The sequence below is a fragment of the Sebastes fasciatus genome, chromosome 5, assembly GCF_043250625.1.
Source record: "Sebastes fasciatus isolate fSebFas1 chromosome 5, fSebFas1.pri, whole genome shotgun sequence".
Taxonomy (NCBI): Eukaryota; Metazoa; Chordata; class Actinopteri; order Perciformes; family Sebastidae; genus Sebastes; species Sebastes fasciatus.
Window position 1 is genome coordinate 12,213,322 of NC_133799.1, and position 15,582 is coordinate 12,228,903.

The following is a 15,582-nucleotide window of genomic DNA, read 5'->3' on the forward strand; positions in this document are numbered from 1 at the left end:
TGGGATATCTTAGGTGAACCTATTTGGCGTGAGGATGACGAACCTTGAAGATCCATATCTAATCACATGGCAACTGAGCCGCTGGATATCTCATGTAATAAATAATGGTTGTCACTAGAGGAAAACTAAATTAACGCACAAAACTGAAAAGGTTCCTCCTCTGGGGATCATTAATATGCTCAGTCCAGTTCCAGCAGCATGAAGGCCAGATTTGGTTAAAAAATTGGCCTGACAGTGATGCTGGAAGAAAGTAAAAATAAACCAAATTCATAAAATCAATTGAAAAAACAAACAGTGCAGTAAATATCCTGCAGACCTACTAGACTTACAATAAAGCCCCTTTCACAGCGTAATGGACACATAAGTCAGACATTTTGGGTGTGTTAAACATTATTACTACTTCCAAATAAGCAGTTTAGGTAATTGGATTTACTTAAAGATCCCCTATTATGCTTTTTCTCTTTCCTTTAGTGTGTTATATAGTTTTTTTTGCATGTAAAAGGTCTGCAAAGTTACAAAGTCCACACCAAAGGGAGTTACTCTCTCCCACAGAAACACTGCTACTGAACTGCCTGAAACACCTTGCTTGAAGTCCCGCCTTTTCTTCCGTAACGTGGTGATGTCACCAAGTAACACATTTTGCCTAAAACCTGCCTAGGGACTAGTTTCGCACGCCCTCAAACAAAGCTAGTCAGAGTCTGAAGAGTTTGGTTTGGTTGACCAATCACAACAGAGTGGGTCAGCTGACCAATCAGAGCACACTGGGCTTTTATTTGGGGTGGGGTAGGCTCAAACAGAGTGTTTCAGACAGTAGGTGAAAAGAGGTGCTGCAGCACAGCCGCTATGAGAAAAGTAAAGCGTTTTTTTTAACATTAAAGCATGTAAACACGTTCTAGTAGAAACCCCAAATACCTGCACCCTGAAAATTACAATAATTGGTCCTCTTTAAAACCTGCCTGATTGTTGTGTTCATTCTGCAAACTGCATTTTAAAGCTATTTTGAGTCCCTGAGGTTCATACCTCAACAAAAAAGCTGGTAAATAAAATGGACAAATGCCAGTCACATGTTTAGCACCTGGTACAGTATTTATGGCACACATAGAAACAGGACAATGGCGTTGAAATAGAAGAGCTGAACAGATTTATTTCCAAGGACTTTGCATAGTAAACATGGAGTACCATATAACACTCCTCTGTAAAAGTCTGTCAAAAACATTGCTAATGAGTGATATGGATACACACACACACACACACTCGGAGGTGATCTGAGGTATAGACAAACATATCAGGGCAGAACTAATACTTCATATAAGATAAATAAAAAAAACAGCTTAAAATTTGTTTGTGTTGCATTTCTGTTCACTAAATACCTGTTAGCACCCATCATGGAAATGAATGGATGCCATCCAACACTAGCTTCTCTCATTAGAGGCAATAGGTACAGCCAATAGTCACTTCACTGCTTTCAAATGATTAATGCTGTAGTTGTTGAGAAAACACCTCATGAGGTTGTATTAATAAGCAGTAGCAACAATTTACCCAAAATATGACAGGTGTCTGCTGAAATCTTCTTTAGGGAGCCTAATATGTATTAAATATGTATAAATGAACTATTCTGATGATTGGCTTAAGCTTACTGGCCATTTAAAAAGCCTAAATCCAGTGCAAAACATGTCTCTATCCAATAAACTAAGCACGTATGGGTTCAAGATGAGACACACACACACAAGGAGGAATAACAGAAACTGGGAAAGACGAGCTACATTTAAAAATGACTGAGTTGTACATGAAAAGGCTGAGATCCTGAAAATCAAAAGATCCCCAATGAGAAAAAAAACCAAACAGTACCGTAAAAAAACGCTTTAAAAGCACACCACACAAATGAAAGCAACGGGGGGAAGAAAAGAAAAAGAGTCTAAGGACAAGAATGAAAATTTGGAGAAATGGGTTCAACGATCATTTCAAACAAAACTTGAGGTTCTATGATCTAAAATGTTTAGTCTATAAACAGTACTATATTATATTAAAAGTTAACATGACAAGAAACACCTCAAGGAAATACATATCTAGCTCTGTTCCCAATGTCATCATTCATATAAATAAGAAATCTATAATCTAATTATTCCCATATGGACCAGTGATCTTAGAATTGCATGTTTTTTTTCTCCCAAAATGCAATCTGAAGCTCGCACACAATGCACACACACAAACAGCTCAGTATCAGCTAGTTATATAGAAGACATGTGAGGGGAAAAGAAAACTGATTTGACTCCAAAACTCCCAGAACATTTAAAAAAAAAAAAAAAACTGCATCATAAAAGTCATATTTGAACACAGTAATTAAAAGTGAACGCCTCTAAGGAGCAACTGTCTGTTTAGCTGCCTTCATCTTACTCAGCTGTCAACACGTACACACAACACTAATACACACATTTACCATCGTAGAAGTCTTCCAGCCTGAATTAACTCTCACATTACTACATGAATGAGACACAACGGGAACAACAGTATTTCAAATGTAACAAGAAAAAGTTAATGGCTGCAAAGAGAGGTGAACTTCCCAGATCTCTTAGTTATCAGTGCAGTTATAGTGCAGCGGAAGTGACTGTGGTTTCTATGATGGGGACAACCTGTACGGTTAGTTCAGTTCCTGATGCTGAAAGCTTTGGTCTTCATGATGTTGAGGAGTGGAGGTTTAATCTTTGGCTTGTTGTTGGCCTTGTTTTCCCCGTCTGAAGAGGGAAACCGCCGACTGTAGATGTCTGGGTACTGCTTCTGAAACTGAAGCAAAGACAATAAATTGACGTTTCATGTCCACATAATATAGATTTTGTCGTCTACCCATGCGTCCTCTTTTGGAGCATGGTTCGGTAGAGACATTCAAATTATGAAAACAGAGTAGAAAATAATTTTGTTTTATTTTTGTACGGCACTTTTCAGGCGGACGTTTAACTGGCGTCGTTATGGTAGTCGACTCGGTTACAGTCCAAAATGGCGGAGGCGTAGGTCTGCTGCTGGCCGGTGGCGTCGCAATTGCACATATAATTGACTTTCACTTCTTAGCAATATATGTTCTTTGTGCTTAGTGAGAACTGCTTGTCGAACAGTCGAATAGTGTTTGGTTTACCTGCTTCAGTTTCTTGCGTCTCTCCTTCTCACTCATGTTTTGGTTGGTCAGCAGCATCTCCAGCAACTCCTCCATGGCCTTCTGGGACGATTCCAGCTTCTGCTGTTCAAACTCAGCGCCGCTAATCTGATGGCAGAACGTGTAGATGGGCATCGGAGCGCAAACTGGAATTCCGCCATCAACATTAGAAACACCATCGATCGGGACCTGGGGGTTGGGTGGGGCAAGACAGTGAAAAAAAACATTAGTATGTCTCTGATTTACTGTATCAGAGCAGCTGAAGCCACAATCTCACTTTGCTCACATCTTTTCATTTCGCTATTCAAGCCTTCCCATTACTGGCATTTTCCATATTATTGACAACTTACATGGACTGCTATCCTTTGTGTAAAAGGGAAAATGTACACTGCTGAAGCCTAGCTAGGCTAGCTTTATGCAAGCATCTTAAACGGCTCTTAACCTCCGTCTCAGCAGTCAATGAAGGTGGAGACTCGGGGAGGATTTGAGTTACTGCTTTCATTTTCCGCTGACAAAATTGCTTCGGGCGGGAAAGTGGAACACGAGCCGATTCACTGTGCCGAGGGTGTGCCAGGGTTCAAATGTATTTTTTTTAATTTGAGCATGTTCAAAAACTAAAACGGGGGAGTTAAGGCCTTTACACACCGGGGGCATGATGAATTAATGACACGAAAATGCGAAATACTCGCCTGCAAATATTACATGTCTAGGACTTTTATTGTGAAAGGTAAGAACGGAAGGAGTGGATCTGCTGAGTGCTGCCTTTGTCAAGGTTGAAAGGAGTAATAAAGTTTGCCGTCCTGGTTCAAACTATGGAGCTTTCGTGTTGTAGTTTCATAAATATGGGCACACCTCAACCCGATCCGCACAACGCGATTGGTTGATGCCTTTGTTTGCGGCGCGAAAGCTCAGAAAATTGTCCCGGCAAAAAATGATGCCACTTTTTCGCAGCGTAATATTCACATTCTGTGTGAAAGTACTCAAGACAAAGATACAGTTTGAAAAAATATATTGCCGTCCAAATAAATCACATGAAAAAAAAACGCCCCCGGTGTGTAAAGGCCTTTAAGTTGAATGATTGGTTACTGACTACTTTGGAATCATTAGCTAATTTCACAGTAATTGAAGCTAAAAATCCTTAAAATCAATCATTCCTGCTTTAACCAGGATTTGTTTTTGCAATAACACAATTTTTTCTGTGTATATGTACAGTAGGAGTCCACTATACTGTGTACTTACCTGTCTTTTTTATATAGTACATGTATAACTAACAATTTAGCTGAGGTGTCTTCTACAAATATACTGTATTACATGGGCTACTACTGCATGACTTATTTGTGTATTTGGTTCCTATTTGTCCATATAAATAAAGTTATTATTATTATTATATGCAGACAGGATGCATATGCTGTTCATGGCTGTACCTGTACAGTGCGCAGGTACTGTATATGGTCATTGATAGCGCTGAGCAGGTACTCTGGGACCGAGAGGATGCTTTGTTGATGATCCATTAGAAATGACACCAATCTGGTAGCCAACAGCTCGTCCAAATCACACTCCTCAGCGCTGCCCAGGACGCAGCCTGAAAATGTGTGAACCATCTGGAATGAGAACCACGAAAAAAAAAAAGATAAGAGAGACAGGTAATAATAATAATTAAAAAAAAACATGTCACTGATCCGCAAGAAGGAAATTATAAGGATTGTCCCATCAGTTTTGTGCCTCACCAGTGTTCGAGTGCCGATGGCGGGGTGGAGGCGGGGCATGTCCACATTCTGGCTGATGCGCGACATCATCCTCATGAGGAGCTGCAGCTTCCTGCGGGAGTTGGGGGGGAGGAGGAGGGTGCAAAGCTGCAGGGCCTCGATGGTCACGCGCTCACACTGAGGCTGGAGAAGGCCTATACACATACACACATGGTCATACAGTAAAGATGATGGAAACAGGTGAAGTCTGTAGTGCCATCGATACGGAAACAAACAGTAGTAGAATCACTCTTTGAGGCCACATTCATCCATCACTGCTAAAATCACATCCACTAGACAAAAACATGGATTGATGGATGGATGGATGGATGACAAGATGTATTAGCTACAGCTACGGTGCAAGGATGAGTCAGGTAAGATTTATAAACACAATATTTTAATAAGCTATTAAAAAGTATGTGCTTCCCAGTTCATAGTCCTGATCCAGGACTGTATAATGGGCATCATGTTACTGCATGGATATCTCATGGAACTTAGACATATCAGTCACAGATCATAAAATTTGTTATGGGAAGAAGAATGTTGATATTACAAACTTGCCAGAGGGTAGAAAATATTCTCGGCGACCTACAACGACTGTCGTCGTTCTTCCTTGCTTACGCTCAGTGCTTCTACTGGTGGCTGGGAGGCACGTTGCAGAGATACTAAAACGGTAACCTCATTTATACATCTTCCTCTGCCAGGATCGATTTCGCACCGTTTGTATTAACTTGAATGAAAGAGAAAAGAAAGACGATTTTCTCACATCTATTGAGTTTATATTTTCAACGCTCTTCCTGTAACAAGCTTTACCAGTGGATCTGTCATTGAAATGTCCAAGTTCAAAGAGATATTAATGCAGGGGCGTGATACATAGCTGCAAAGTGCATTGCATAAATCAAAAGCAGCAGAGATGAAACATAAACAAAACATGCCAAAAGCAAGCAACATATAATGTGTTGCATACCGTAAACTATTTAATCTAAAGTTATGCACCTATGCACCTTGAACCAGTGTCTTCTTTCATTACTTTGTTCTGTCAATATGTTTACTGGAACTGGAAATGTCAGACCCCCAAAAAGTGAAATCTGCACCTCTTCAACTCACATTTCAACTTCACCTTTTGAGTTCAACGGGAGTTGTATCTCTGAGTTAAAACCTTGCGTACCAGCGGTGGTTAGATGTTAGATGGAGTTAGTTTGATTAGACATCAACAGACAAGCAGACAGGTAGAGAGGTGAGAGGGTCTTACTGTGCTCAGGTTTGGGTTGGGGGGGCTGGGAGATGCTGGAGGGCACACAGACAGGCGGTTTGAACAGTGAAACGGGCCGAGACGGCTTCGACACATCCAGAGAGCTGAGGCAGCGGCGGACGACAGCGGGTGCAGGGTGCGTCCAGAGATCAGAGGTACTGGAGGCGGGTCTGGGCCCGCTAGGTCCTGTAGTAGCGTGAGACCCTTGTACTCTGGCCAAAGCAGATGAAGCAAAGGAGGGGAAAGGATGATGGGAGGGATGAAAAGAGGACAACGAGGGAGGGCGTGAAGCTAAGAAGTGATGCTGGTCTGCAGGAGTGTTCACGTTAAGGCAGCTGGTCGCTCGGCCCTGCAGCTTGGACTCCTTGACATCCTCCTCCTTGGTTTCTATGACAATGTCCAGGCAGCTGCCGACGCTGTGCGGCCGCAAGGAGCGCAACCTCTGCCCAACTGACAGTCCTGATACAGACTGTCTATTTCTGGTTGTACCTCCTGGAGCATTTTCACAAGTAAAGGGGGTTGCTTTGGATACAGATGTAAAGTCTGTACGACTGTGGGATGTGGTGAGGGCAGGGCCGTCATCCTGGCTCCTGTTGCTATGGGCGCAGGATGCCAGGCTGTCATTGGACAGGAACAGCCGTTGCCTGGTGAGAGGGGCAGAGTCGTCTAGGATAGTTTCCAGCGAGCAGCTCCTGGTTTGAGGCCTCGCTGAACCGACTGTACTCAGACTCAGAGAGATGCAGCTACCTCCCAAGTGACCGTCACCTGCGCCGGCGATACCTCCTTTCAGCGCTGCCAGCCGCGACTGAAGCTTCCCACCGAGCACCTCTCTCATTGGCGACTCCGCCTCGTCGCATGCCCCCTGTCTGAGCAGCGACAGGAGGAGACACTCTGTGGAGCGGAAATACGCCTTGGCCGGAGGGGGTGCCGAGGGGAGGTCGGGCTTCTTGCGCTTCCCACGTTGGTGCGTCGTGGGCGCAGCGACGTACCCACAAAACACTGAGAGCGGATGCAGAAAGAGAGATAGAGCCAAGCGGGGCAGGCAGAGCGTCAGTGCAGGCAGACAGTGAAGGGGAGGGAGAGGGTTTAGTTAGTTCAAACCTTTTACTTTTACATATACGGAACCATCAGCTGGTCAGAGACAACACATAAACAGACATAGATAGACACAGAGAGTACAGCTGCTCATATCGCTGTTAGGACTCCACAAACACAAGTGACAACAACCAAAACCTCTGTTAGCAGTCAAAAAGGCACTGTTAGAGATCAGAGCACGCAAACCACATAGTGGAAACAGCATGTCAACACGAATGAACAACAAGATCCTGCAGACAATCTAGTCAGTTTGAGCAACATTTCCTTGTAACACAACAGTAGCCACTAAAAGTAAGCCTCTTAAAAGCCCCTCCATCGTCAGGAAAAAGCCTGATGAAATGAGTCCACAGGACTTACCCAGGACGTTGATAAATAGTTCATACAGTTCGTATGTGAGTACTGGCTGCGGAAGGCTGTAGAAGTAATCAGACACCGTTTTGAAGACATCCCTCTCAAAGCCGGGATAGGACGGCTGTGCACTGTCGTACTTCGGCCCTAGAAATAAACGGCAGGTTACCATGAGAGTGAAGGATATTTGAAATCTTAATACTTCTCAAATAACATTTATAAATCCCAATATAAACCCATGTATGAGTTTTAATTTTCGAACTTTCCAAAGAATTCTAATCATCTACATAAAAAAAGTTAAATTTCACTGAATATTGATTGAGATTTCTGAGAGTACACAAAGTAATTCTGTAATGGCATTTATATGCCAAAATGTAGGTGTTGAAAAATGATGCATCAATCAAAAAATAATTAGAGCTGTCAAAGTTAAGTGTTGTAGTAAATAACGCTTCAAACTTTCGCTAAATTTTGGCGAGGAAAAACTGGCAAGGCCTTTTTCAAAGGGGTCCCTTGACCTCTGACCTCAAGATATGTGAATGAAAATGGGTTCTATGGGTACCCACGAGTCTCCCCTTTACAGACAAGCCCACTTTATGATAATCACATGCAGTTTGGGCCAATCATAGTCAAGTCAGCACACTGACAGCTGTTGTTGCCTGTTGGGCTTGAGTTTGCCATGTTATGATTTGAGCATATTTTTCATGCTAGATGCAGTACCTGTGAGGGTTTCTGGGCAATATTTGTCGTTGTTTTGTGTTGTTAATTGATTTCCAATAATAAATATATACATACATTTGCATAAAGCAAGCAAATTTGTCCACTCCCATGTTGATAAGAGTATTAAATACTTGACAAATCTCCCTTTAAGGTACATTTTGAACAGATAAAAAAATTTAGGATTAATTTATGATTAATAGCGATTAACTATGGACAATCAAGAGATTAATTAATTAATTAAAGATTGACAAGACCTAAAAAATAATAATGCTCAATTCTTAGCAATGTTCATGCTAAGCAACTTGTTGCTACTCACAGTTAGCCAGGCTCTTCATGGCAGACAAAACCCAGTGTGGAAGGTCATCTAGAGAGAAGATTAGCTGGTTAGACTGGTTGGATAACTTATGTTCCGTGGTAGATGCTCATATTTTAGTGGACTACGGCTCTAAAGTGAGCAGCATACATTGTAAAGAGAACCTAAGTATCCAGTGAAACATGTGTTCAATCAGAGAGGCTGAGTAGACAAGACAAATTTGAAATCTGCAAAAGTCTATGAAAATGTTTATGCTTTCTTGTGATGTTGATATAAACCTACTGGTCTTGTCGTCCAGTGTGACCACTCCATGCTTGTTGACTTTGGTCATATTATGGATGATGTTCTGTGGGTTCACATAACGTTGGTCTAAAACCTCATCAAGAGATGCAACGCCCAGAATCCTCTGCAGGCTGAAACACACAAGGTTTAGTTACACACACAAAAAAATCTTCCTCAGTTTCTTATTTCTAGACTTCAACCTTTGCTTAGGTCTCATGCATCAGATTCTTTCTCCCAACTTATTCTACAGGTTCAAAAACAGGGAGTCAAAGGCACTCTTCTGGCAGGTTGTTTAAATAAAACATTTTGTGACAATCTTGTAATCTTTAAAAAGTAAAGGGTTTATACTGGGTCAGGGTGATGTCTCTCCAGATCTCCTGTTCATCCTCCACCGTCAGCTCTCGTCTCGGCACCTGCTGCTCTCCTGTTGGCTGATTCTCTGCCCCGGCTTGGAGGGCAGGATCTACATTTTCCTGGAAGGCACAAACAGAGCATGAACCACCATCACACATTGGATCATTTTCTACATTTAGACCGTAGATTAAACCTACAACTGTGAACGTTTTTTTGTCTTGAAAGTGCAACCGATTGGTGATGTATTGATATTAGTGCAGGTGTCATTTTAGATTAAGTTGAACATAACATCTATGTCCAGTCTAGCTCACCAGTGTCTCCTTTTCATGATGCTTCTTGATATTTCTAAACCTGAAGAAACCTTCTTTGTCCCTGAACGAAGGCCTTTTCTTAATAGAGCCAGGGGCCGAGGGAATGGGCTTCAGAGGGGAAGTGGAAGGGAATCTGGGGGAAAAGAGAGGACACGGACTGCGTCATTTTGTGGGTCTTTTTAAATTATTACAAAGCAAGTTGCGTTGCCTACCTGTACAGCGTGGTGTTGTCCTCCAGATCCTCCGTGCCCCAGCGACCCTTCACGTCTTCGATCACGTGGTTCTTCAGAAACTTCTTCAGGAGCTGCACCGTCTGCTGCCTGGTGACATCGGGGCCAAAATTGCTGTTGCTACGAAGCATCTGGTGCATCCAGTCCACAGCGGCAGAGGCGGTGAAGCAGGAGGAGTGGTGCCGGAAGTTCTGGCGGTGTTTCCTGAGGGGCATACCGGCCCGAAACAATCGAGTCACCTCATTCCACTGAAACAGAGAGGGAGGAGTTTAGTACAGACCCACTGGTCCATGTACAGCTTAATTAATTGTAACATTAAAACCATTAAAATGTTTCATAATACAGGGAACGCATACAACCGTAACAGGCATAGGGCCTATTTGAAGCCAATACATCAAACCTTGAGGCAACACATTAAACCTGAACCTGCATAAAACCATTGCTTACCACACACTGCATTATGGATAATTATTGAATAACCTATAATGCATAGGCATAAAAACAACAACCTGCAGAAATAATAATAAAAAAAAAACTCATAATTCAACTCAATGTTAACAGAGATTCATCCACATCCAATTATGGAATATAATTTGCACTTAATTTATGCATTATGTTGCATTATGCTGTTTTTGTGTGTGTTTCATTGTTTTTATTGGATTGTTTTCCACTGTTTGGTTGTTTTTTCTGCACATTTTGTGTACTTCTTGTCGTTGTTTAACTTTTGTTGTATTTTTTAAATTATGTTAGTTTAGATCTTTCTTCTTTTTTTGTTATTGTTTTCTTTCTCCAGGGGTTGGTGGGAGGTCCTTCGTATAAGCCTGTGGCTTCTTGACCTCTCCTGACACATTACTTGTTTTCTTTTTTCATTGACTGGATTTTATGCAGTTCTATATATGTGCAAATAAATAAATAAAAATAGAAGAATAAAAACCCTATAAATACCACCAACCCACTTAATTGACTGATAAAAAAAAAAATCAGTTTATAATTATGATAACGATTGATATTGATGAACGCTCCACAACCAAGGCTGACCCCCATATGAGAACTATGAGGACTTTAAAGAGAACTTTAAACATGCATTATCTGTTACCATCTTGGACTCTAACCACTGGCGCACTTTACATTTAGTTTACACTATACATCCTATATACCACTTTATAGACTGCACATATGTACATATTACATTTATTTATTGATGGATTGCACACACTATGTTCACCCATTCACTCTGTGTCTTTTATATCTCTATTATTGTTTTTATAATTTGTTGTAAACCTTTATACCTCTCCTGTGTTTCACTCTGTTTGCTGATGTTGCTGCTTTGACACCTGAATTTCCCTCTGGGGATTAATCATCTTATCTTATCTTATATCTTTGGCACCTTCTCAATTTATTGTTAAACTGACTACGTTAGACCAAATGATAAATTGATTAGTTCACAGAATACCTGGTTGATTAATGATAATCAAAAATTATGATTTTATAGATAGTTGCAGCAATAGATGTATAGATAGTTGCAGCAATAGATGTATAGATAGTTGCAGCAATAGATAGTTGCAGCAATAGATGTATAGATAGTTGCAGCAATAGATGTATAGAAAGTTGCAGCAATAGATAGTTGCAGCAATAGATGTATAGATAGTTGCAGCAATAGATGTATAGAAAGTTGCAGCAATAGATAGTTGCAGCAATAGTTTGGAGAAAAAGCCACGTAGGCTGCTTGACAAGTGAACAATTTAGCTGGATTGACGTTAGTTAACGTTGGTTAACGTCAGTTAACGTAAATTGACGTTAATTAACGTTAGTTAAGGTTGGTTATCCTTGTAGGAAGAACTCATAAAAGATGATTAATAAACACACTCTTGTATCAACCAACGGTTATTATACTTATCGATACTCTATTGACAACCAACGGTTGAAAGTTTAACGTTTATTTAAAAACGGATAACGGTTAACAGTTAACGTTCTAGCGTTGCCGTTGGAGATATTTTAGTGCATGAATTAGCTAGTTAGCAGTTAGTTAGCTCCGTTAGCTAATGATCGTATCAACCAACGTTAACTTACCAGTTTTGTGGCCCGGTACGGTCCAGGAGTGATAACATGAGAACTCATAATTACCACAAGAAGACAGCGCTAAAGTTTTCACTTCATCTGATATGATAAGAGGTAAAAACACATATCCATTACTCAGAGGGAGGGTGTATTTATCAGATTATGAATGGCAGCTTTGCTCTGCTTTGCTGGCTGCTCTCCGTCTGTTCAAAATTACGAGCCGTGCTGTTCTGGCACCTGATTGGACGCCGCGCGGGTCACGTGATCGGCCTCAGTAAAAGAGGGTGGAGGAGAAATACCAGAGCAAAACAACATGTGCAGCTATGAAGCTGAAGGCATGCAGCACAAATTAAGTTGTTTTTATGGTTTACGGTTTAGAGTAACTACACAAGCGTTTTACTGTTGATGCCACCCTTCTGTCCACACAAAAAAAAATTCTTCTTCAACGCAAATGTGCCCAAAGGAACAGTCAAAGAGCTGCAGTGTCAGCAATGTAGAAGTATGGCGTCAACTGTATTGTATTCACTGGCACTCACACACACACACACACACACTGAATTTACATTAGCATGTCTTAAAAGGCCCTTTGATGGTATCATACTGATCAGTTAAAGGCAGACAGAGACAAAGAAGACAGTGGTTAGAAACATTTCCAAAGGGACAGATACTGGGAGGGTGGGTTTGACTCAAGCCACTGTATAGTCATGCTAATGTCTGCAAACAGTAGGCTATAGCCTACTAAAGTGATCAATCCAGCTTTCTGCTTTAAATTCCCTCCAAATATAAGACATAAAGACACCCTGCTTGGATTATAAAATCTGTCTGATATGGTTCTGCACAAAAAAATGCCTATTACCCTGTGAAATAATAAAATTAGGCTACATCATCCTCATTGAAAAATCTAGAATATGTGAATATGCAAATATAGTTAATTTAAAAAGTTTAACTGAGGGACACGAGATGTCTCCTACTACTACTACTACTACTATTTTTTATTTAGGAGCACTTTTCAAGCCATAAACACAAAGTGCTTTCCAAGGAAATTGCCAACATAAACAATAGACTAGGTAACTCATGAAACATATCAATAGAACAGGTAAATAATGGAAAAATAAACAATAGAATAGGTAAATAATGAAACATAAACAATAGAACAGATTATATGCATATTAATACAATTACATATGCACATACATACGCATATACATCGGCACACAAGCATACAAAATGACTCAAAGTCAGCTGTTCGGAAAGGCTATTCTACAAAAGTGAGTTTTCAGACGGGATTTGAAAGTCGTGAGGGAGTCAGCTGATCTGATGCTACACTCAAAAATGGAGGTTTCAAGTTTCCATATCACACTTGCGTAAGTGGCATATTGGATCAGGATGTCAAAATGTCACAAAATCATGCTCGTGCTGACGCGTCTCAAATTCAGATTTACGGTGCAGAGAGTGCAGAGAAAATGTCCCTCTTCAGCAGATAAATGTGAAACAAGCTCCTAGCATCAAACTTTGCACATTCATCATTCTGCACAGTGAAGCTCAAACATCTAAGTGAAATAACAATTTGCAAAACCCATTTTCAGAGAGGGGTTATTCAAATCTCAGGGAGCCACACCATTTGAGAGTGAGATTCACTTAAATTCACACTAAACATGAATTAGTCTAATTAAGAGTTAATTGATTGTCTGTGCTTTTGTAGGAGCTGTTCCACACAAATACCAACTTTAGTGTGATCATTTACATTGCGTCTGTCTGTCTGTCAGCAGTTCATGGCCAGACTGTCTCATTGTGTTACAGGTGAGGCATTATTATGCACTTGTACCCTAATAACAATGGAGGATGGTACCTGCCAAAATAAAAAAACTTAATAAACAAGAAAATAAATGACTCGATAAATTAATAAATATAATAACCAAAATAATAATACAAAATAAATGTCTGCATTAATTAATTGATGAAATGTGAAATAAACTGATATTTCTGTTTTAATTTGCTTCTTAATTTATTTACCTTTGTATTAATTCCCCTATCTATCTACTTTTCTATTTAATTTCACTTTTTATTTATTTTTTATAAACTTTTAAATGTATCTCTGTCTTTTATTATTATTATTATTATTATTATTATTATTATTATTTTGCATTATTTTAAATTTATCAATTCATTATTAAATTGTATTTATTTATTTATTTCTGCAGGATTTTCCCTTTGCATTTCCCCCCAATATATTTCCTCAAACTTATTTATTTCTGTATGTTTTGTTTAGACATTTCTTTACACATTTCTTTTTGCATGTCTGTACGGGGTCGGGTGAAGACTGGAGTTGATAAGCAGAATCAGACACAGCTAGCTAGCATATACTCGATCTATGCACTCTGACCATACTCTGACCCCATTACACGTAAAATGACAGCCTCCTCATTTGCATAATGAGGCAAAAATGCATAAAGAAATAAAACGTCCACCTGGACTCAAGGATGAACTGATTTGATTTTGGTGGTCAAAGGTCAAAGGTCATTGTGACCTCACAAAACACATTACAACCATAACTCAATAATTCATGTGCTAATTATGACAATTTTACCCAAATGTCGAATAGGAAGAAATGATGAAGTGATGAGATTTTGGACTGATGTGGATGTAAACTGGTTGGTGGAGGCATACAATAGTTTCAACTCTGTCGGGTAAACAGAAAAGGTAACTAATGTAGTGTGCGCGCATACACGATAGGTGGAGCGAGCTGAGTGAAGGCAGGCAGGCAGAGGAGCAGAGACTCCGGCCCTGGAGACCAAAGCTACGGTCTCCCCCCCGTCCTCTGACCGCGGCCAACACTGTTTTGCAAGACGGGCTTCACTAGATATAACTTTGAGGTTTGGTGCTTCCGTGTAGTTTGTGTTGGTGTCTGAGTTTGAACAGCGTAGCCACACGTGAGCGTGCATTGGACACCAACCCGGATTGATTTATAGGTGTAAGAAGTTACAAACAGTCCCTTTAAACCTGCTTTATAACGTAAAAGACCTGAAAATCTCACTTTTTTCAATATGGGACCTTTAATCTGTAAAACATATTTTCTTTACTATTTTTGAAAAAATATTAATATCATCAATGGACATGAAGTGTACCACCAAATACAACAGGACTCAGGTCTTCTATCTACAATATCATTATACATCATGGACTGTGGTTTGCAACACAACGATATTTAAGCATCGTTGTGTTCATTAACGTTTACTGTGTCTCCACAAAAGACTGCCGTGACCCGGATTCGAACCGGGGTTGCTGCGACCACAACGCAGAGTACTAACCACTATACGATCACGGCGAGCTAAGCGTCGCATACAGTCTGAGGAATTTCAACAGAGATCAATCACTTTTTTTTTTTTTTTTTAAAGGACATAACATTCACGAATGCAATAAAGCAAAAAATAATAAAGTATGTTATTATATTGTGGTTATTATATTATTTGTGTCAAACACATTTAGTTAAACCTGGACCTTATAGCAAAGATCGTATGAGTTTACTGATGCATTCCTTCATGATAAAAATGTTGGACCACAATCTAGTTTAGAGTTGCGATGTAAACTACTCATGTGCTCTACTTCTATGGACATTTTGAACAGGTTAAATTGTAGTTCTGGTTCTTAGCATAACTTTCAGTTTTGGTAGGAATGTGCTCAAAATATATGCGAGAGAATAAATTAATCCTTTTTGGGTTTTAGTGGCGTCAA

The 15,582-nt window shown here is 40.2% G+C and overlaps 1 protein-coding gene and 1 non-coding gene across 2 annotated transcripts; both read right to left on the bottom strand.

The window, feature by feature from the left end:
• Nucleotides 1-1,118: 1,118 nt before the first annotated feature.
• Nucleotides 1,119-12,102, bottom strand: depdc1a (DEP domain containing 1a). Its single transcript, XM_074635096.1, has 12 exons — nt 11,863-12,102; nt 9,775-10,040; nt 9,563-9,695; nt 9,246-9,370; nt 8,898-9,028; nt 8,619-8,666; nt 7,595-7,732; nt 6,143-7,141; nt 4,873-5,045; nt 4,570-4,746; nt 3,128-3,334; nt 1,119-2,781 (listed from the first exon to the last, which is right to left on the bottom strand). Exons 1-12 carry the CDS (start codon nt 11,908-11,910, stop codon nt 2,644-2,646), a joined length of 2,583 nt encoding a protein of 860 aa, XP_074491197.1. The 5' UTR covers nt 11,911-12,102; the 3' UTR covers nt 1,119-2,643.
• A 3,001-nt stretch (nt 12,103-15,103) lies between these two features.
• On the bottom strand, nt 15,104-15,175 carry trnah-gug (transfer RNA histidin (anticodon GUG)). The gene has a single exon. It is a non-coding gene; the product is annotated as a tRNA-His (tRNA).
• Nucleotides 15,176-15,582: the final 407 nt, after the last annotated feature.

What these genes read in the sequence shown, in the direction of transcription:
- depdc1a (XM_074635096.1), bottom strand. Translation starts at nt 11,910, where the DNA reads ATGAGTTCTCATGTTATCACTCCTGGACCGTACCGGGCCACAAAACTG. An exon ending in CCAACCCAAACCTGAGCACA is followed by an intron (nt 5,046 to 6,142) that starts GTAAGACCCTCT and finishes GTATGTGTATAG; the next exon opens with GCCTTCTCCAGCCTCAGTGT. An exon ending in CCATCGGCACTCGAACACTG is followed by an intron (nt 4,747 to 4,872) that starts GTGAGGCACAAA and finishes TTCTCATTCCAG; the next exon opens with ATGGTTCACACATTTTCAGG.